Source organism: Pristiophorus japonicus, chromosome 12 (assembly GCF_044704955.1).
Source record: "Pristiophorus japonicus isolate sPriJap1 chromosome 12, sPriJap1.hap1, whole genome shotgun sequence".
Taxonomy (NCBI): Eukaryota; Metazoa; Chordata; class Chondrichthyes; family Pristiophoridae; genus Pristiophorus; species Pristiophorus japonicus.
The window spans coordinates 69,161,469-69,184,052 of NC_091988.1; the positions used below are offsets into that span (position 1 = coordinate 69,161,469).

General features: G+C 48.9%; 1 protein-coding gene across 3 annotated transcripts in view; it reads right to left on the reverse strand.

Annotated features, from left to right (window-relative positions):
• Window positions 1-22,584, reverse strand: part of lamb2l (laminin, beta 2-like) — a 324,539-nt gene that overhangs the window by 280,142 nt on the left and 21,813 nt on the right. For all 3 annotated transcript variants that reach the window (XM_070895627.1, XM_070895626.1, XM_070895625.1), the window contains exon 3: window positions 16,086-16,255. In XM_070895627.1, coding sequence (XP_070751728.1) covers window positions 16,086-16,255 — 170 coding nt within the window. The remainder of the gene's footprint in view (window positions 1-16,085; window positions 16,256-22,584) is intronic.

The following is a 22,584-nucleotide window of genomic DNA, read 5'->3' on the forward strand; positions in this document are numbered from 1 at the left end:
AGGAGCCCCAGGAACGAATGGGGTCTGGGTGCTCTCTGGATCGCTTCCGTTTTGGACGCAGTAGGGCTGATCCTGTCTGCTGCTACCCTCCTCCCCAGGAATTCTACTTCTGGAGCTAGGAAGACGCACTTCGCCTTTTTCAGTCGCAGCCCTACCCAGTCCAGTCTGCGTAGCACCTCCTCCAGGTTGTGGAGGTGTTCTTCAGTATCGCAACCCGTGATGAGGATGTCGTCTTGAAAAACTACCGTCCTTGGAATCGACTTGAGGAGTCTTTCCATATTTCGCTGAAAGATCGCGGCGGCCGAACGAATCCCAAACGGACATCTGTTGTACTCAAACAACTCCTTGTGTGTCGTGATGGTGGTCAGCTTCTTCGATTCACTCGCCAGCTCCTGGGTCATGTAAGCTGAGGTTAGGTCCAATTTTGAAAAAAGTTTGCCACTGGATAGCGTCGCAAAGAGGTCCTCCGCTCTCGGTAGCGGGTACTGGTCTTGGAGTGACACCCGATTGATGGTGGCCTTGTACTCGCCACATATCCTGACCGACCCATCCGCCTTGAGCACCGGCATGATCAGGCTCGCCCAGTCACTGAATTCCACTGGCGAGATGATGCCTTCCCTCAGCAGGCAGTTTAATTCGCATTCTATCTTTTCCCGCATCACTTACGGCACCGCTCTGGCCTTGTGGTGTACTGGCCTGGCATCCAGGTTAATGTGAATCACTACCTTGGCCCCCATGATGCCGGTTGAAATAATGAGTCAAATTTGTCTCGGACCTATGAGCATAATACTCGCTCCACAGAAGAAACTGCATTGACATCGCCCCATTTCCAGTTCATGACAGCAAGCCAACTCCTCCCCAGTAGTGCGGGACCGTCACCCGGGACAATCCAGAGTGGCAACCTGTTCTCCGAATCTTTGTGGGTCACGACTACCGTGGCACTACCTAGCACCGGAATTATCTCCTTTGTATATGTACGTAGCTGTGCGTCAATCGGCAATAATTTTGGCCTCCTAGCCTTGGACACCCACGAACTTTCGAACTGTTTGATACTCATCAGGGACTGGCTGGCCCCCATGTATAGCTCCATTAATACTGGGATGCCATTGAGAAGCACTTTCATCATTATCGGTGGCGTCCTGGTATATGAACTGTATATGTGCTCCACATGAACTCGCTGAACTTCAGCTTCCAGCGATTTCCCTCAGTATTCGTTTGGCCTCGTAGGGCTTACATCGGGCCCGTCCTCCTCGAACATCAACTTTGCTGCAGGCTTCCTGCACATACGCGCCAAGTGACCGCTGACGTTGCAGTTTCTGCAAGTATATTGCTGATACCTGCAAGCTCTGGCTGGGTGTTTGCCTCCACACCTCCAGCATGAGCTGGAGGCTCCGTTGTTGGAAACAAAAGGTCCGTTACCAGTCGATCGTCTCTGACTGTCTCTGTAACTGTCGTTAAGCGCACCATTAACAGCTGTTGATGGCCCCATTACTAGCCGCATTGTCCATTGCGATGGCATGAATCGCCGTTCAGCTAGCCATTGTCTCTGTTGAATTTCCCCTTTGGGTTCGACTACATGCTGGGACATGTCCGATTGCCCTTGTCTGCCTAGAGAACTGTGTGCCGTGTTAACAATGTTGACTCCCTGATCGTTTGTTGCATTTAATGCCAAGATTTTTGTCATACATCATTCTGCTCTCTTCCTCCCCTGAGATAAATGCCTGGGCTATCAGAGCCGCCGCTTCCAAGGTCAAGTCTTTGGTCTCAATCAGTTTCCTGAAAACCCCAGCGTGCCCGATGCCCTCAATAAAAAAGTCTCGCAGCATCTCCGCTCTGCATGCATCTGGGAACTTACATAGGCTCGCCAGTCGCTGGAGATCTACCACGAAGTCTGGAACACTTTGCCCTTCTCGCCGCCGGTGCGTGTAAAACCGGTGTCTCGTCATGTGCATGCTGCTCGCCGGTTTAAAGTGTTCCCCGATCAACTTACTGAGCTCTTCAGACGTCTTGTCCGCCGGCTTCTCTGGAGCTAGAAGGTCCTTCATCAGGGAGTACGTTCTGGATCCACAAACCGTCAGGAGATGAGCCCTGCGTTTGTCGGCCGAATCCTGTCCCAACCATTCCTTAGTGACAAAACTTTGCTGTAGTCTCTCAATAACGTCGTCCCAATCATCACCAACACAGTCCCTCTCTTCTGTGCTGCTAGTGGCCATGCTCGCGTGGTTTAAATTCCAGTTTCTCGTCGCCAATGATATGTCCTTACTATGCAGTATAAATGCACACGAGGCCCATACTTGATAGAAGGTCACTCTGTGACCAGTAACCTTTATTACCAAGACCTCAAGTGAAGAAGGTGGGTGGAGCTTCCCCTTTTATACCTGAAAGTCCAGTTGAGGAGTGTCTCTCACAAGTTCACCCCCTTGTGGTCAATGTTCTCAAGGTGTACAACTTAGGTCAGCTTATACATTGGTTACAATGATAGTTGAATACATGACAAGGTGGAGTCACGCTGGGGAAGAGACGGAGTCTCGCTGAGCTGGGGATGGGGCGGAATCCCACTGGACTGGGGAGGGCGGAGTCTCATTGGGGAAGGGAAGGAGTGGAGTCTCACTGGGCTGGGGAAGGGGAGGAGTATCGCTGGGGTAGGGGCGGAGTCTCACTGGGCTGGGGAGGGGAAGGAACGGAGTCTCACTGGGCTGGGGAGGGGGCGGAGTCTCGCTGGGGAAGGGGCGGAGTCTCATTGGGTTGGGGAGGGGAAGGAACGGAGTCTCACTGGGCTGGGGAGGGGAAGGAATGGAGTCTCACTGGGCTGGGGAGGGGAAGGAACGGAGTCTCACTGGGCTGGGGAGGGGAAGGAACGGAATCTCACTGGGCTGGGGAAGGGGCGGAGTCTCACTGGGCTGGGGAAGGGGAGGAGTATCGCTGGGGTAGGGGCGGAGTCTCGCTGGGGAAGGGGCGGAGTCTCATTGGGTTGGGGAGGGGAAGGAACGGAGTCTCACTGGGCTGGGGAGGGGAAGGAACGGAGTCTCACTGGGCTGGGGAAGGGGCGGAGTCTCACTGGGCTGGGGAAGGGGAGGAGTATCGCTGGGGTAGGGGCGGAGTCTCACTGGGGATGGGGCGAAGTCTCATTGGGAAAGGGGCGGAGTCTCACTGGGTTGGGGAGGGGAAGGAACGGAGTCTCACTGGGCTGGGGAGGGGAAGGAATGGAGTCTCACTGGGCTGGGGAGGGGAAGGAACGGAGTCTCACTGGGCTGGGGAAGGGGCGGAGTCTCACTGGGCTGGGGAAGGGGAGGAGTAGCGCTGGGGTAGGGGCGGAGTCTCACTGGGGATGGGGCGAAGTCTCATTGGGAAAGGGGCGGAGTCTCACTGGGAAAGGGACGGAGACTCACAGGGCTGGGCAAGGGGCGGAGTCTCACTGGGGAATGGGTGAAGTCTCACTGGGCTGGAGAAGGGGGCGGAGTCTCGATGCAGAAGGGATGGGATATCAGTGGGTAGCGGGCGGGGTCCCATTGGGAAAAGGGCGGAGTCTCGCTGGGGAAGGGGTGGAGTCTCGCTAGACTGGGCAAAGAGCAGAGTCTCGCTGGGGAAGCGGCGGAGTCGCGCTGGGCTGAGGAAGGGGTGGAGTCTCGCTGGGGTTTGATTCGATTGGTGTAGCAGCTCACGCGATGTGTGAGCCGAGGCAATTGGAGTGGGCAGGTTATTTGACTTTGGAGCGCTCAGAGCTGATCTTGATCGTGTGCGCACTGCATGTCCATGTGGACTCGCACAAGTTCCAGATCACGAGTGGGAATAGAATCATAGAACGATACAGCAGAGCGAGGCCATTCGGCCCATCGAGCCTGTGCCGGCTCTGTGAGAGAGCGATCCAATCAGTCCCACTCCCGCTGGAACCACACTCCTACAAATTTTTCCCCTTCCAGTATTTATCCAATTCCCTTTTGAAAGTTACTACTGAATCTGCTCCCACCGCCCTTTCAGGCAGCGCGTTCCAGATCACAACAACTCACTGTGCTAATTTTTTTTCCTCGTGTCGTCTCTGGTTCTTTGTCAATTATCTTCAATCCATGTCCCCTGGTGACCGACCCTCCTGCCACTGGTAACAGTTTCTCCCTATGTACTGTATGAAAACTATCAAATCTCCCCTTAACCTTCTCTGCTCTAAGGAGAACCCCTGCTTCTCCACATAACTGAAGTCCCTCATCCCTGGAACAATTCTAGTAAATCTCCTCTGCACCCTCTCCAAGGCCTTGACATTTTCCCTAAAGTGTAGGGGAGGATCCCATCTGCCCTCTCAGGTGGACGTAAAAGATCCCACGGCCACTATTGAAAGGGGATCAGGGGAATTTATCCCTCAACCAACATCACTAAAACAGATTATCTGGTCACTATCAACATTGCTGTTTGTGGGAGCTTGCTGTGCGCAAATGGACTGCCGTGTTTCCCACATTACAACAGTGACCACACTTCAAAGGCACCTCATTGGCTGTAAAGCTCTTGGGGACATCCTGAGGTACTTGCTTGTAGTTATACAGAATCACTCGGAGACATCTCAGAATGTGCTTCATATCCATCCCCACGGGGTCCAGATATGAAGGACAGTTAATAAATTGGATGAATCCTTCCTCCAGATTATTTATGAAATGCTGGATCCTGCTATCAAAGTGGGAAATCCCCACAACTATTTTGTTGAACCAATAATCAAGTGCCCCTTGATTAAAGGAGGCACTAAAGCCGACAGATTAACAAATTAAACTTTAAACAATAAATGGATCATATTAAAATTTGGTTGCCAGGAGCCCGGAGATTCAAAGTGAGGGAATGTGGCTTTCCATCTCTCTGTGACGCTATCGTTTTATGAAAGGCGCTATATAAATGTAAGTATTTCTTTATCATTTTGAATTCCTCAACTACTTTCAACAGCAAGCTGAACTTTTTCCAGCAGTAATTCTCAAGGGTGCAGCTTCCTGAATTGTGCTGTATCGCGAGCTGTTGTGAAGTTTGATCTCTGCACTGAGGAGGGGGGTGTCTCTCAGTCTCTGACAGTCACTGGATTCTGTGCTGTCCCAAAGCCAGAGCTGGATTAGTTTCTGGCTGGGACGGAGACCACCTCTTACAGAAGGTCGGTACTGCAGGGAATTCAGAGTGATCTCCAGGACGCGTTCCGATCGCCTTGATGGGTCGGAGAGGAATTTCCCAGATTTTACCCCACCGCAAATTGGCCTGTCTTTTAAAATGTGTTTTTTCGCCTCTCCCAGGAGATCACGGGGTTTGGGGTGGGGTGGAGTGTATATGTTGTGATGTACAAGGTATCGGGATTGTGTGGGACAGGCTGGATGGACCAGATGGTCTTTGCCTGTCCGTCATTGCCTGTATGCTTGTAGTACCGAGGCTGGCTGGAGGTGTCCCCCCCCCCAATTCTGTGCCCCCCGGACCCCCAGCACCTCCTGCCCCAGGGACATCGTCGACTCGTCAACTACCAGCTTTCCCTTTTGATCCCAATTTATATTTATTTCATCAACGCTGAGCTAGACAAAATGAACACATACGTCTCCCTAATCGCACGGCATCTCCAGGGGACTGTCAGCTGCTGCTAACTGATTGAGGGTTGTGTTGGTGGGACCCACATCGAGGCATCTGCACGCACGCTCTGATCTTATCTCTTTTAACTTGTTTTCTCTGTACAGATTATTTCATTGCCAGAAATCAAAGCTTGCATTCAAAACTGAGAGAAAGGGATGGTGAGGGCGAAATTGCACAGAGAGGTAATTTAAAGTAGAAAGAATGTTCAAATAGATAGAGATTAAAATACAGATTTCAGACAGTCTTCTTAATCCTTTGTAATCCTGTGACTGATCCAGGCCATTCGGCCCATCAAGTCAGTGCTGGTGCATTTCTCTACACGAGCCACCCGTCTAACCCCACTCACCCTCTCACTCCCCATACCCTTTACTATCCCACCCAGTCTAACCCCACTCTCCCCCTCACTCCCCGTACAGTTTAATGTCCCACCCACTCTCCCCCTCACCCTTTAATATTCCACCCAGTCTAATCCCACTCTCCCCCTCACTCCCCTCACCCTTTAATATCCCACCCAGTCTAATCCCACTCTCCCCCTCACTCCCCATACCCATTAACATTCCTCTTTTTCAGTCAACTACTTTTAAAATAACTTTTGGAATCTACTTGAACAGTAAGTTCAAATAGAGAGAGTGAATGAGAGAGAGTCAGAGAGTGTGAGAGAGAGAGACAGAGAGAGTACGAGAGAGAGACTGAGAGAAACAAAGAGTGAAAGAAAGAGTGAGTGAAAGAAAGAGGCAGAGAGAGAGAGAGAGAGGCAGAGAGAGAGAGGCATAGAGAGAGAGGCAGAGAGAGAAAGAGAGAGACAGAGAGAGAGACAAAGAGAGAGATAGAGAGAGAGAGAGACAGAGACAGACAGACAGATAGATATGCATCGCCCGGCCTATTTAAAAAAATAAATACATCATCCTGGTGCAAGGCTGAGAATACTGGTTATAGAAACATAGAAACATAGAAAATAGGTGCAAGAGTAGGCCATTCGGCCCTTCGAGCCTACACCACCATTCAATATGATCATGGCTGATCATGCGACTTCAGTACCCCATTCCTGCTTTCTCTTCATACCCTTTCATCCCTCTAGCTGTAAAAGCCACATCTAACTCCCTTTTGAATATAGCTAATGAACTGGCCTCAGCAACTTTCTGTGGTAGGGTGGAAACTATAATGGAAACTAGTGCCCGATTATGGCCCAGATTATCGCCGAGCGCTACTTTCGGCATTTCACTCATAATTCGCCCAGATGATCGCCCGCCCAAAAAGACGCTGAAGAAAAGCACTCACCTGACCTTAACTCGACACTATGGACGCCATTTTGTAACTCAGAGGATCTTTAATAAAAGGCTGCTTGGTGCTTGTCAGGAGAAGCAATTTGTGAGTGATTTTAAGGGCCTTTTTGACTCTTGCCAATCATCTAATCACATTTGTTTTTGTTGAGGACAAATTAAGAGCATTTATAGTGATGTAGCCTGTAATTTCTCAACCAGTATCGATGACTAATCACATGCTGCAGAATAGAGATGGGAGAAGGTTTATTGAAGAGCATTATGTGCCCAAAGAGGTGGCAGACTGCTCACGAGGAGGAGGAGACGTTATTCCCAACGCATTTGTCATGTATGTGCTTTTGGGATCACTAGCCACTAGATGGCGTCATTGTTGGAGGCCATTGGGCTGCACGCACGTGTGTGCAGCCCAAGAATAAAGGGCCAGCCATTTTGTATATTAGTCACTTTGGGCCTTAATAAAGCAGAGCCAAGGTCATACCTCTTGGAGTTAAACAGTACTTAGCCGAACAGTTATTGCTCACACAACATTTGGTGACGAGGCAACAAGAACCTTTGCATGCAAAAATGAGCACAATTGGATTGTTGGAGCCATTTGTGGAAGGAGAAGATTGGGCCATATGAGCCAGTCCTTTATGGCCAACAAAATGGAGGAGGTTGGCGACGCAGATCGGCGCCGGGCGGTGTTCCTCACGGTTTGCCGTCCAAAAATTTATGGTCTGATAAAGAATAGTGAGTCCAACAGAGAAGACGTATGAAGAATTGTGTACATTGATACAGGACCACCTTCAGCCAGATGAAGGCATCATCATCTCGAGATACAGATTTTATACATACATTCGCTCAGAGGGCCAGAATGTGGCGGAATTCGTTGTCGACCCGAGACGTCAAGCGGGACTGTGTAAGTTCGGGGCTGTGTTGGCAGACATGCTGCAGGACTTCTTTGTAATCGGCATCAAGCACGAGGTGATCCTGCATAGACTATTGCCGGTGGAGATGTTGGACTTGAACAGGGCCATCACGATCGTTCAGTCATGCATGACGATGGATAGAAGTCTAAAGCAGATATCAGTGAAAAATCGAAACTCGACAAGTACTGTAAATATGATTGATTCGGCATTCAGCAGAGCGGCACTTAGCAGGGCCTACCCGACAGCGCATGCGAAACCTGTGGCTGCCCAAAGTCCGCCAGCGGGAATGCATCCGATTTCTCTGTGTTGGCATTGTGGGGGAAATCATTGGCACCAGCAGTGCCGATTTAAGCAATATAATTCCAAAGGCTGTCTGAGAGTGGGGCATCTCCAGCGAAAGTGTCCGCAGATGAGCAAGTGTACTGCAACACATCACTTGGAGGATGATGGTCAGATGAGCGCGGATCCGGATACGCAATCCGAGATGCCAGAGGAGGAAGTGTATCGACTGTACTCGTTCCTAACTAAGAGCAAACCGATAATGATTAACGTGAAATTTAATGATGGAACTGGACACGGGGGCGAGTCAATCGATAATGAGCCAGAGGGCATTCGACAAGCTGTGGGATATGAAAGTTGTAAGGCCCAGGCTGAGTCCAGTCAATGCCAAGTTGTACACGTACACCAAAGAACTCATAATGGTGGATTGTCCCAGGCACTGGCGTTGTCCCAATGCTGTTCAGCAGGAACTGGCTTGAAAAAAAATCGGATGCGATTGGAACGACATCAAGGCATTGTCGTCGGAGAAAGATACATGTGCCCAAGTACTGAGCAAGTTCCCCTTGCTGTTTGAACCAAGCATTGGCAACTTCATGGGAGCCAAGGTGCAGATCCATGTGGGCTCGGATGCAAGACCCGTCCATCATAAAGCTCGGGCAGTTCCGTATATGATGAGGGAGAAGGTCGAAATCGAACTGGACAGACTCCAGCGTGAAGGGATCAAATCACCGGTTGAATTTAGTGAATGGGCCAGCCCCATTGTTCCTGTGCTGAAAAGTGATGGCACAGTCAGAATCTGTGAAGGCTGCAAGGCTACGATCAACAGGGTTTCAAAACAGGATCAATACCCGTTACCGATGATGACATAGAAACATAGAAACATAGAAATTAGGTGCAGGAGCAGGCCATTCAGCCCTTCGAGCCTGCACCACCATTCAATAAGATCATGGCTGATCATTCAACCTCAGTACCTCTTTCCTGCTTTCTCTCTATACCCCTTGATTCCTTTGGCCATAAGTGCCATATCTAACTCCCTTTTGAATATATCTAATGAACTGGCCTCAACAACTTTCTGCGGTAGAGAATTCCACAGGTTAACCATTCTCAGAGTGAAGAAATTTCTTCTCATCTCGGTCCTAGATGGCTTACCCCTTATCCTTAGACTGTGATCCCTGGTTCTGGAACTCCCCAGCAACAGGAACATTCTTCCTGCCTCTAACCTGTCCAATCCCGTCAGAATTTTATATCTTTCTATGAGATCCCCTCTCATTCTTCTAAACTCCAGTGGATACAAGCCCATTGATCCTCATATGTCAGTTCTGCCATCCCAGGAATCAATCTGCTGAACCTTCGCTGTACTCCCTCAATAGCAAGAACATCCTTCCTCAGATTAGGAGACAGAGAGGGAGACAGAGAGGGAGACAGAGGGAGAGAGAGGGAGAGAGAGGGAGAGGGAGAGAGAGGGAGAGGGAGAGAGGGAGACAGAGGGAGAGAGGGAGACAGAGGGAGAGAGGGAGACAGAGAGAGTGATACAGAGAGAAAGAGAGATACAGAGAGAAAGAGAGAGAGAGATACAGAGAGAATTCAAATAGAGAAATGGGAAAGGGGACAATAAAGGAGTAGAGCGATCGGGAAATGAGAGAATTCACATCAATGATAGTTACAGATGCGAAAAGACATTCGGCCCATCTTAACACATGCACCCAGAGAGATCCCAATATCCTGGCACTGCAGCATCCAATCCTCTCAAAAATATCCAGATTCACCGAGATAGATAGAATAAGTTGATTAATGGACAAGCCCACGTTGTAGGAGTTCAATGAATACAATCCAGGAGCCCAGGATTAGTCATTTACAGATCCCCCAGACCCGGACCTCGGGTTGTGTGATAACTGACCTGGGCCAGTCCGCACCAGCCCTGGCCAACTCTCCATAGTTAATGAACTCGGGGCAGTGAATGGGCAGCCGAAGGTATCAGTGTGTGACCCTGGGCTGGACTTCCAACCCCACATGCTCTCCATCATCATGACCCCCTACTGCCACCTCCATAACCCACTCTTTAAGACACAAAAACCATGCCAAAAATTACTGGTCACGGGAATGTGGGAAGGGAGGATCTTGAGACAATCACTATCACTAGGGGGGTAGTGCTGGACAGGCCAATGGGACTCAAGGTAGACAAGTCCCCTGGTCCTGATGAAATGCATCCCAGGGTATTAAAAGAGATGGCGGAAGTTATAGCAGATGCATTCGTTATAATCTACCAAAATTCTCTGGACTCTGGGGAGGTGCGATCGGATTGGAAAGCAGCTAATGTAACGCCTCTGTTTAAAAAAGGGGGCAGACAAAAGGCAGCTAACTATAGGCCGGTTAGTTTAACATCTGTAGTGGGGAAAATGCTTGAAGCTATCATTAAGGAAGAAATAGCGGGACATCTAGATAGGAATAGTGCAATCAAGCAGACGCAACATGGATTCATGAAGGGGAAATCATGTTTAACTAATTTACTGGAATTCTTTGAGGATATAACGAGCATGGTGGATAGAGGTGTACCAATGGATGTGGTGTATTTAGATTTCCAAAAGGCATTCGATAAGGTGCCACACAAAAGGTTACTGCAGGAGATAAAGGTACGCGGAGTCAGAGGAAATGTATTAGCATGGATCGAGAATTGGCTGGCTAACAGAAAGCAGAGATTCGCGATAAATGGGTCCTTTTCAGGTTGGAAATCGGTGGTTAGTGGTGTACCACAGGGATCGGTGCTGGGACCACAACTGTTTACAATATACATAGATGACCTGGAAGAGGGGACAGATTGTAGTGTAACAAAATTTGCAGATGACACAAAGATTAGTGGGAAAGCGAGTTGTGTAGAGGACACAGAGAGGCTGCAAAGAGATTTAGATAGGTTAAGCGAATGGGCTAAGGTTTGGCAGATGGAATACAATGTCGGAAAATGTTCGGTCATCCACCTTGGGAAAAAAAAACAGTGAAAGGGAATATTATTTTAATGGGGAGAAATTACAACATGCTGCAGTGCAGAGGGACCTGGGGGTCCTTGTGCATGAATCCCAAAAAGTTAGTTTGCAGGTGTAGCAGGTAATCAGGAAGGCGAATGGAATGTTGGCCTTCATTGCGAGAGGGATGGAAGCAGGGAGGTCCTGCTGCAACTGTACAGGGTATTGGTGAGGCCGCACCTGGAGTACTGCGTGCAGTTTTGGTCACCTTACTTAAGGAAGGATATACTAGCTTTGGAAGGAGTACAGAGACGATTCACTTGGCTGATTCTGGAGATGAGAGGGTTACCTTATGATGATAGATTGAGTAGACTGGGTCTTTACTCGTTGGAGTTCAGAAGGTTGAGGGATAATCTTATAGAAACATTTAAATAATGAAGGGGATAGACAGGATAGAGGCAGAGAGGTTGTTTCCACTGGTCGGGGAGACTAGAACTAAGGGGCACAGCCTCAAAATACAGGGGAGCCAATTTAAAACCGAGTTGAGAAGGAATTTCTTCTCCCAAAGGGTTGTGAATCTGTGGAATTCTCTGCCCAAGGAAGCAGTTGAGGCTAGTTCATTGAATGTATTCAAATCACAGATAGATAGATTTTTAACCAATAAGGGAATTAAGGGTTATGGGGAGCGGGCGGGTAAGTGGAGCTAAGTCCACGGCCAGATCAGCCATGATCTTGTTGAATGGCGGAGCAGGCTCGAGGGGCTAGATGGCCTACTCCTATTCCTAATTCTTATGTTCTTATTAATGTTGGGGAAGTCCAGAACCAGGGGTCACAGTCTAAGGATAAGGGGTAAGCCATTTAGGACCGAGATGAGGAGAAATTTCTTCACCCAGAGAGTGGTGAACCTGTGGAATTCTCTACCACAGAAAGTTGTTGAGACCAATTCACTAAATATATTCAAAAAGGAGTTAGATGTTGTCCTTACTACTAGAGGGATCAAGGGGTATGGCGAGAAAGCAGGAATGGGGTACTGAAGTTGCATGTTCAGCCATGAACTCATTGAATGGCGGTACAGGCTCGAAGGGCCGAATGGCCTACTCCTGCACCTATTTTCTATGTTTCTATGTTTCTATGTTAACCAAGCTTTGGTCATCTGCCTTAATTTCTTCTTTTATGACTCGGTGTCAAATTTATCTGTTTTGTCTTATAACACTGCTGTGGAGTGCCTTGGGACATTTTACTACATTAAAGGCACTATATAAATACAAGTTATTATTATTATAACATCGCCCGTCTCCCCCCCGCCTCAGCTCATCTGCTGCTAAAAACCTCATCCATGTGTTTGTTACTTCTGGTCTTGACTGTTACAACGCACTCCTGGCTGGCCTCCCATCTTCCACCCTCCATAAACTTGAGATCATCCAAAGTTCTGCTGCCCATGTCCTAACTCGCACCAAGTCCCGCTCACTCATCGCCCGCTGTGCTCGCTGACCTACATTGGCTCCTGGTCCAGCAACGCCTCGATTTCAAATTTCTCATCCTGGTTTTCAAATCCCTCCCTGGCATCGCCCCTCCCTATCTCTGTAATCTCCTCCTTAGAACCCATCTCTTTGGTCACCTGTCCTAATATGTTCGTACGCGGCTCGGTGTCAAATTCTGTCTGATAACGCTCCTGTGAAGCACCTTGGAACGTTCCAACTGTCACAGGAGAGAGAGTGGAGAGCACCAGTTCCAACTGTCACAGGACGGGAGAGTGGAGAGCACCAGTTCCAACTGTCACAGGATGGGAGAGTGGAGAGCACCAGTTCAAACTGTCACAGGACGGGAGAGTGGAGAGCACCAGTTCCAACTGTCACAGGATGGGAGAGTGGAGAGCACCAGTTCCAACTGTCACAGGAGAGAGAGTGGAGAGCACCAGTTCCAACTGTCACAGGACGGGAGAGTGGAGAGCACCAGTTCCAACTGTCACAGGAGAGAGAGTGGAGAGCACCCGTTCCAACTGTCACAGGAGAGAGAGTGGAGAGCACCAGTTCCAACTGTCACAGGATGGGAGAGTGGAGAGCACCCGTTCCAACTGTCACAGGAGAGAGAGTGGAGAGCACCAGTTCCAACTGTCACAGGATGGGAGAGTGGAGAGCACCAGTTCCAACTGTCACAGGATGGGAGAGTGGAGAGCACCCGTTCCAACTGTCACAGGAGAGAGAGTGGAGAGCACCAGTTCCAACTGTCACAGGATGGGAGAGTGGAGAGCACCCGTTCCAACTGTCACAGGAGAGAGAGTGGAGAGCACCAGTTCCAACTGTCACAGGAGAGAGAGTGGAAAGCACCAGTTCCAACTGTCACAGGACAGAGAGTGGAGAGCACCAGTTCCAACTGTCACAGGATGGGAGAGTGGAGAGCACCCGTTCCAACTGTCACAGGAGAGAGAGTGGAGAGCACCAGTTCCAACTGTCACAGGATGGGAGAGTGGAGAGCACCCGTTCCAACTGTCACAGGAGAGAGAGTGGAGAGCACCAGTTCCAACTGTCACAGGATGGGAGAGTGGAGAGCACCCGTTCCAACTGTCACAGGAGAGAGAGTGGAGAGCACCAGTTCCAACTGTCACAGGATGGGAGAGTGGAGAGCACCCGTTCCAACTGTCACAGGAGAGAGAGTGGAGAGCACCAGTTCCAACTGTCACAGGAGAGAGAGTGGAAAGCACCAGTTCCAACTGTCACAGGACAGAGAGTGGAGAGCACCAGTTCCAACTGTCACAGGACGGGAGAGTGGAGAGCACCAGTTCCAACTGTCACAGGACGGGAGAGTGGAGAGCACCAGTTCCAACTGTCACAGGACAGAGATTGGAGAGCACCAGTTCAAACTGTCACAGGAGAGAGAGTGGAGAGCACCAGTTCAAACTGTCACAGGAGAGAGAGTGGAGAGCACCAGTTCCAACTGTCACAGGACGGGAGAGTGGGGAGCACCAGTTCAAACTGTCACAGGAGAGAGAGTGGAGAGCACCAGTTCAAACTGTCACAGGACAGAGAGTGGAGAGCACCAGTTCCAACTGTCACAGGAGAGAGAGTGGAGAGCACCAGTTCCAACTGTCACAGGACAGAGAGTGGAGAGCACCAGTTCCAACTGTCACAGGATGGGAGAGTGGAGAGCACCAGTTCCAACTGTCACAGGATGGGAGAGTGGAGAGCACCAGTTCAAACTGTCACAGGAGCATCCAGTCGGGCCCCGGTAACTGCCCCCAAAGGAAGTGGAGTGTGGGAAATTGCACTGCGCTTCCATTGAGGGTGGTAAGGCCAATTCTGCGGCGGGAGCAGGACTTCCACGCCGGGGGCTAAAATTCCCTGCCCCAGAAGGTTACCGCCCCCAAGATGGGAGCCTGTGCGGGGAGGCAGAGGGAAGTTGAGGGGAGACGGGGGCGAGGGATGGAGAGGAGAGTGGTGGGGGGTGGAGAAACCCAGGGCGGGGGACAGGAGGGGCCACATTGCAGCGGAGGTCTGGGGGGGGCGAAGTGTGTTGGAGGGGCAGGCCTGGGGGCTCTGTGCCTCGGTGCGGGGAGTGTTCAGAGTGGGGTAGACGGGTTGACTGCGCAGATGGCGGTTGGTGGATGTGGTGTGGTTGGCGTCGCGGGGGCGTGGCTCCGGGGTGGCCGGGGCTGGGGGCTCGACATCCGGGGGTGTTCGACATTTGGGAAGGATTCTGACGAGACGGGGCGGGTTGGGTGCGGGGGGAGTGTTCCCGGTGTTGGGTGGGTCCGGAGCCGGGGGGGGGAGGGGGTGGGCACGCTCTTGGGATGGGGGGTGGGCTGTTTGGGGCTGGGATTGGGAGAGACCTCTTCACTCGGGGAGTTGTTGGCCTGTGGGGTTCCCTGCCGCGGAGAGTTGTTGATGCCAGTTCATTGGATGTGTTCGGGAGGGAGTTGGATGTGGTTCTTGCAGCTGGGGGGTCGGGGGGGTGTGGAGGGGGCGTGGGGGGGAGGTGCTGGGGTGGGTGATCAGCCATGATCAGCCATGACCTACTCCTGCACCTATTTTCTATGTTTCTATGTTTCTATGTTTTACATTCTGTTAAAGGCGCTATATAAATGCAAGTTGCTGTTGAAGGGGCACAGGAAGCAGCTGGAAGGACAGGGAGAAGCGAGGGGTGTGAGCTCCCCGGATTGCCCTAGAATCTCCAGGATTATCCCATGAATCCCCAGGACACGGCTACGAGCAAAATCCTGGGAGAAAAATCAAAGGGGTGTCAACACAATGTGTAATTCTTAATTTTCTTTAAACGCTTTTGTTTATTAGTTACAAAAATATTGGACGATGCAGGAAACGGCTGTTTGACCGAGTCAGGAATCATCCGATCGAGTCTGTCCACTTTCCGATTGGCCGTGGGAAGGCGGGGCCATGCGAGGATAGGCGTCTTTTGGGAGCCAATGGCAGGAGAGTGGAGGCGGGGTCCAGCGAGGAGGGACGTGTGTGTGGGGGCCAATGGCAGGTGAGTGTGGGCGGGGTATCGCGAGGATGGGAGTGTCGGGTGGCCAATGGCAGGAGAGTGAGGGTGGGGCCCCATGAGGATGGACGCGTGGAGCGGCCAATGGGGGGAGTGGGGGCGGGGCAGACGGCTGCAGGAGGTCATGTGATGAAACCTCCCTGCACAGGCAGGATGGGCCGAATGGCCTCCTCCTGTGCTGTATCATTCGACGCTCTCAAGGACATTGAATAACAGGCTATGAATACAAGATGCAGGCCATTACTGATTGATATTTTGTTGCCCAATCGGGAGGAAGAGCAGTGAATGCAGAGGAGGCCGGTTGCCAACTGGATTCCTGGAGGTTTCATCACGTGACCTCTCCGTCCCATCAAACATCCATCTTCCCCATTAAAAACAAGTCTTCAAATAAACTGAAACACACAATTGTTTTTAACAACCCACCTCCCTCAACCCCCCCGCCCCCCGCCACACCCGATCATTTCCCCCGGGCTTTTGCTGGTAGCCAATGTCCTGGAGATCAATCTTCAATTCCTGGAGGCTCCAGGGCAGCCCGGCAGGGTTGGTAACCCTTAACCAGGAGCAGGGACCCCGTCCCACACACATACCTGGAGGTGGCTGACAATGCAATAGTCACTGGGGCCCCGTGTGCCGCAGGTGGAGGAGGCAGTCAGGTTGTGGGCCCGCCCGATCAGGAGATTGCCAGTCGCAGGGTAACAACTTCCTTCTGTACAACCGTGAGGCTGGGATGGAAGTTCCTGAGCACAGTTGCCCACCACTGGAAGAAAAAAAGAGGGAAGATTCAGAGAGTCGGTGAGTCAGCGGCTGGGTATTTGACATAAGAACATAAGAAATAGGAGCCGGAGTCGGCCACCTGGCCCCTCGAGCCTGCTCCGCCATTTAATAAGATCATGGCTGATTTGATCATGGACTCAGCTCCACTTCCCTGCCCGCTCCCCATAACTCTTTATTCCCTTATCGCTCAAAAATCTGTCTATCTCCGCCTTAAATATATTCAATGACCCAGCCTCCACAGCTCTCTGGGGCAGAGAATTCCATAGATTTACAACCCTCTGAGAGAAGAAATTCCTCCTCATTTCTGTTTTAAATGTGCGGCCTCTTATTCTGAGACTATGTCCCCGAGTTTTAGTTTCCCCTATGAGTGGAAATATCCTCTCTGCATCCACCTTGTCGAGCCCCCTCATTATCTCATATGTTTCAATCAGATCACCTCTCATTCTTCTGAACTCCAATGTGTATAGACCCAACCTGCTCAACCTCTCCTCATAAGTCAACCCCTCATCTCCAGAATCAACCTAGTGAACCTTCTCTAAACAGCCTCCAATGCAAGTATATCCTTCCTTAAATACGGAGACCAAAACTGTACGCAGTACTCCAGGTGTGGCGTCACCAATACCCTGTACAGTTGTAGCAGGACTTCTCTGCTTTTATACTCTATCCCCCTTGCAATAAAGGCCAACATTCCATTTGCCTTCTGATTACTTGCTGTACCTGCATACTAACTTTTTGTGTTTCATGCACAAGGACCCCCAGGTCTCTCTGTACTACAGCACTTTGCAATTTTTCTCCATTTAAATTATAATTTGCTTTTCTATTTTTTCTGCCGAAGTGGATAACCTCACATTTTCCCATATTATAGTCCATCTGCCAAATTTTTGCCCACTCACTGAACCTGTCTATATCCCTTTGCAGAATTTTTGTGTCCTCCTCACAATTTGCTTTCCCACCCATCTTTGTATCATCAGCAAACTTGGCTACATTACACTCGGTCCCTTCATCCAAGTCATTAATATAGATTGTAAATAGTTGAGGCCCCAGCATCAATTCCTGCGGCATCCCATTAGTTTCCGTTTACTAACCGGAAAATGACCCATTTATCCCAACACCCTGTTTTCTGTTAGTTAGCCAATCCACTATGCTAATACATTACTCCAAACCCCATGAACTTTTATCTTGTGCAGTAACCTTTTATGTGGCACCTTATCGAATGCCTTCTGGAAATCCAAATACACCACATCCACTGGTTCTCTCTTATCCACCCTGCTCATTACATCCTCAAAGAACTCCAGCAAATTTGTCAAACATGATTTCCCTTCAATAAAACCATGCTGACTCTGCTTGACTGAATTATACTTTTCCAAACATCCCGCTACTGATTTCTTAATAATAGACTCCAGCATTTTCCCAACGACAGATGTTAGGCTAACTGGTCTATAGTTTCCTGCTTTTTGTCTACCTCCTTTTTTTTTAAATAGGAGTGTTACATTTGCGGTTTTCCAATCTGCTGGGGCCACTCCAGAACCCAGGGAATATTGGTAGATTACAACCAATGTGTCCACTGTCTCCGCAGCCACTTCTTTTAAGACCCTAGGATGTAAGCCATCAGGAAAAACTGTAAGAGAAGGGATAACCATCCGTGGCTAACTAAGGAAATAAGGGAGGGTATCAATTTGAAAACAAGAGCATATAATGTGGCCAAGACTAGTGGGAGGCCAGAGGATTGGGAAACTTTTAAAAGCAGCAAAGAATGACTAAAAAAAAGATAAAGAAAGGGAAGATAGACTATGAAAGAAAATTAGAACGAAATATAAAAACAGATGGTAAGGGGACTTGTCCGCCTTTAGTCCCATTATTTTACCTAGTGCTACTTCATTAGTGATAGTGATTGTATTAAGTTCCTCCCTCCCTATAGCCCCTTGATTATCCACTATTGGGATGTTTTTAGTGTCTTCTACCGTGAAGACCGATACAAAATAGTTGTTCAACATCTCTGCCATTTCCCTGTTCTCCATTATTAATTCCCCAGTCTCATCTTCTAGGGGACCAACATTTACTTTAGCCACTCTTTTCCTTTTTATGTACCTGTAGAAACACTTACTATCTGTTTTTATATTTCGTTCTAGTTTACTTTCATAATCTATCTTCCCTCCCATTGGGCCCAAGTTTCCACACGATAAAAAACGGGCGCTCCTCCGAGCTGGGCGCCCGTTTTTCGCGCCTAAAACGGCGCCTAAAAAAAAAAATCGCAATTCTGGAGCGTTCTGCAGCTCCTTGTCTGCCTGGCGCGGCGCCCAGGGGGGCGGAGCCTACACTCGCGCCGATTTTGTAAGTGGGAGGGGGCGGGTACTATTTAAATTAGTTTTTTTCCTGCCGGCAACACTGCGCGTGCGCCTTGGAGCGTTCGCGCATGCTCAGTGTGAAAACAACATTGGCACTCGGCCATTTTTGTAGTTCTTTGTAGCTGTTTAATTTTTGAACATTTTTTTAATAAAAGCACATTGCCATCAGCACATCAGCACTTGCAGCCTTCTCACTGTCTCCTTCCCCCCCCCCCACCCCGCGGGAAGAACGGGCGCCTCCCCCCCCCCGCGGGAAAGAACGGGCGCCTCCTCTCCTCTCCCCTCCCCCCGCAGGCAGAACGGGCGCCTCCTACCCCCCCCGCGGGAAGAACGGGAACCTCCTACCCCCCCCGCGGGAAGAACGGGCGCCCCCTCCACGCGCGGGAAAGAACGGGCGCCTCCTCTCCCTTCCTCCCCCCCACGGGAAGAATGGGCGCCTCCTCCCCCCCCCCCCCCGCGGGAAAGAACGGGCGCCTCAGGCTGACTGCAGAATTCTCCGTGCCTGAAGCACTTTCACACAGGTAGGAAGATGGTTTATTTAATCTTTTCTTTGCTTATAAATGTTTATTCAGGTTGGATTTATTTGTATAATATTTGTAGAAGTTTAAATAAGGATTTATTGTAGAATTTAATGACTTCCCTCCACCCCCCCCCCCACCCCCCACCTTGTTCTGGACACCTAATTTGTAACCTGCGCCTGATTTTTTAATGTGTAGAACAGGTTTTTTCAGTTCTACAAAAATCTTCACTTGCTCCATTCTAACTTAGTTTGGAGTACGTTTTCACTGTGGAAACTTTGAAATCAGGCGTCAGTGGCCGGACACGCCCCCTTTTGAAGAAAAAATTCTGTTCCAAAGTTCTACCTGACTAGAACTGCAGAAAAAAAAATGTGGAGAATTGCGATTTCTAAGATAGTCCGTTCTCCACCAGTTGCTCCTAAAAATCAGGCGCAAATCATGTGGAAACTTGGGCCCATTATCTTTATTTTAGTCAATCTTTGCTGACTTTTAAAAGTTTCCCAATCCTCTGGCCTCCTACTAATCTTAGTCACATTGTATGCCTTTGTTTTCAATTTGATACCCTCCCTTATTTCCTTAGTTAGCCACGGATAGTTATCTCTTTTCTTACAGTTTTTCCTTCTCATTGGGATATATTTATGTTGCGAGTTATGAAATATTTCCTTAAATGTCTGCCACTGCTCATCAACCGTCCCATTCTTTAATCTATTTTCCCAGTCCACTTTAGTCAACTCTGCCCTCATACCTTTGTAGTCTCCTTTATTTAAGCTTAGGACCCTGATTTGAGAACCAACTTTCTCACCCTCCAACTGAATTTGAAATTCAACCATGTTATGGTCACTCATTCCGAGAGGATCCTTTACTCGAAGATCATTTATTAATCCTGTATCATTACACAGTACTAGATCTAAGATAACCTGCTCCCTGGTTGGTTCTGCAATGTACTGTTCAAGGAAATTATTTCTGATACACTCTATGAACTCTTCCTCAAGGCTACCTTGGCCAATTTGCTTTGAACAATCAATACAAAAGGTTAAAATCGCCCATGATTATTGTCGTTCCTTTTTTACAAGCTCCATTATTTCTTGATTTATACTCCCATCCAATAGTGTAGCTACTGTGAGGGGGCCTGCAGACTACGCCCACCAGCGACGATTTCCCTTATTATTCCTTATCTCCACCCAAACTGATTCAACATCTTGGGTCAATATCATTTCTCACTAACGCACCGATCTCATCCTTTACTAACAGAGCTACCCTACCTCATTTTCCTTTCTGTCTGCCCTTCCGAATTGTCAAATACCCCTGAATATTTACTTCCCAGTCCAAGTCACCTTGCAACCACTTCTCTGCAATAGCTATCAGATCTTACCCATTTGTATATATTCTGCGGCGAGTGTCTCACCTCCTGACTCTCCAAAGCCTTTCCACCATTTACAAGGGACAAGTCAGGACTGTGAGGGAATACCCTCCACTTGCCTGGATGAATCCAATTCCAACAACACACAAGAAGCTCGAAACCACCCAGGACAAAACAGCCCACTTGATCAACACCCCATCCACCACCTTCAACATTCACTCCCTCCACCACCTGCGCACCGTGGCTGCAGTGTGCACCATCTATAAGATACACTGCAACAGCTCGCCAAGGCCTCCCTGCTCTTGTGTTCCATGCCTCGGCTAATAAAGGCAAATATTCCGTATGCCTTCTTAACTACCTTATCCACCTGGTCTGCTACCTTCAGGGATCTGTGGACACGCACTCCAAGGTCCCTTTGTTCCTCTACACTTCTCAGTATCCTACCATTTAATGTGTATTCCCTTTCCTTGTTAGCCCTCCCCAAATGCATTAACTCACACTTCTCCAGATTAAATTCCATTTGCCACTGTTCTGCCCACCTGACCAGTCCATTAATATCTTCCTGCAGTCTACAGCTTTCTTCCTCATTGTCAACCATACAACCAATCTTAGTATCATCTGCAAACTTCTTTATCATACCTCCTGTATTCAAATCTAGATCATTAATGCATACCACAAAAAGCAAGGGACTAGTACTGAGCCCTGCGGAACCCTACTGGAAACAGCCTTCCAGTCAAAAAAACACTCATCAACCATTACCCTTTGTTTCCTGCCTTTGAGCCAATTTTGGATCCAACTTGCCACTTTGCTCTGGATCACATGGGCTTTTACTTTCGTGACCAGTCTGCCATGTGAGACCTCATCAAAAGCCTTGCTAAAATTCATATACAGTACATCGTAAGCACTGCCCTCATCGACCCTCCTGGTTACCTCCTCAAAAAATTCAATCAAGTTAGTCAGACACGACCTTCCCTTAACAAATCCATCCTTGATTAATCTGTGTATTTCTAAATGAAGATTTATCCTGTCCTTCAAAATTCTTTCCAATAATTTTCCCACCACCGAGGTTAGGCTGACTGGAGTGTAATTACTCGGTCTATCTCTTTCTCCCTTCTGAAACAAAGGTACCACATTAGCAGTCTCCAGATCTCTCACACCACACCTGAAGCCAGAGAGGTTTGGAAAATGATGGTCAAAGCCTCTGCTATTTCCTCTTTTGCTTCACTTAACAGCCTGAGATACATTTCATCCAGGCCTGGGGACTTACTCACTTTCAAAGCTGTTAAACCCCTTAATACCGCCACTCTCAGTATATTTATTTCACCTAATATTTCACACTCCTCCCCGATAGCAAGGTCTGCATCGCCCCTCTCTTTTGTGAAAACAGACGCAAAGTATTCATTAAGAACCATACCCACGTCTCATGCCTACAGATTACCCTCATGGTCTCTAATAGGCCCTACCCTGTCTTTAGTTATCCACTTGCTCTTAATATCTTTATAAAATATCTTTGGGTTTTCCTTGATTTTACTTGCCAAGAATTTTTCATGCTCTCTCTTTGCTTTTCTAATTTCCTTTTTAATTTCACCCCTGCACTTTCTATACTCCTCTAGATATTCTGTAGTATTGAGCCTCAGTATCTGTCACAAGTTTTCCTTTTTTCCTTTATCCTACACTGTATGTCCCCAAGATCTCGGGGGCTCTAGATTTGTTATTCCAACCCTTTTTCTTTAAGGGCACATATTTGGTGTGATCTCCTCCTTTAATGCCTCCCACTGCTCTGACACTGATTTACCTTCCAGTATCCGTTTCCAGTCCAGTGTGGCTAAATCACCTCTCAGCTTAGCAAAATTGGCTTTTTCCCTAACACTAGTTAGGTCACAGCTAGAGTACTGCGTGCAGTTCTGGTCACCACATTACAGCAAAGATTGATTGGACTGAAGTTGGGTACAGAGGAGATTTATGAGGATGTTGACAGGACTGGAGAATTTTAGCTATAAGGAAAGCTTGGATAGATGGGGTTTGTTTTCTCTGGAACAGAGGAAGCTGAGGGAAGTCTTAATTGAGGTGTGTATAATTATGAGAGGTC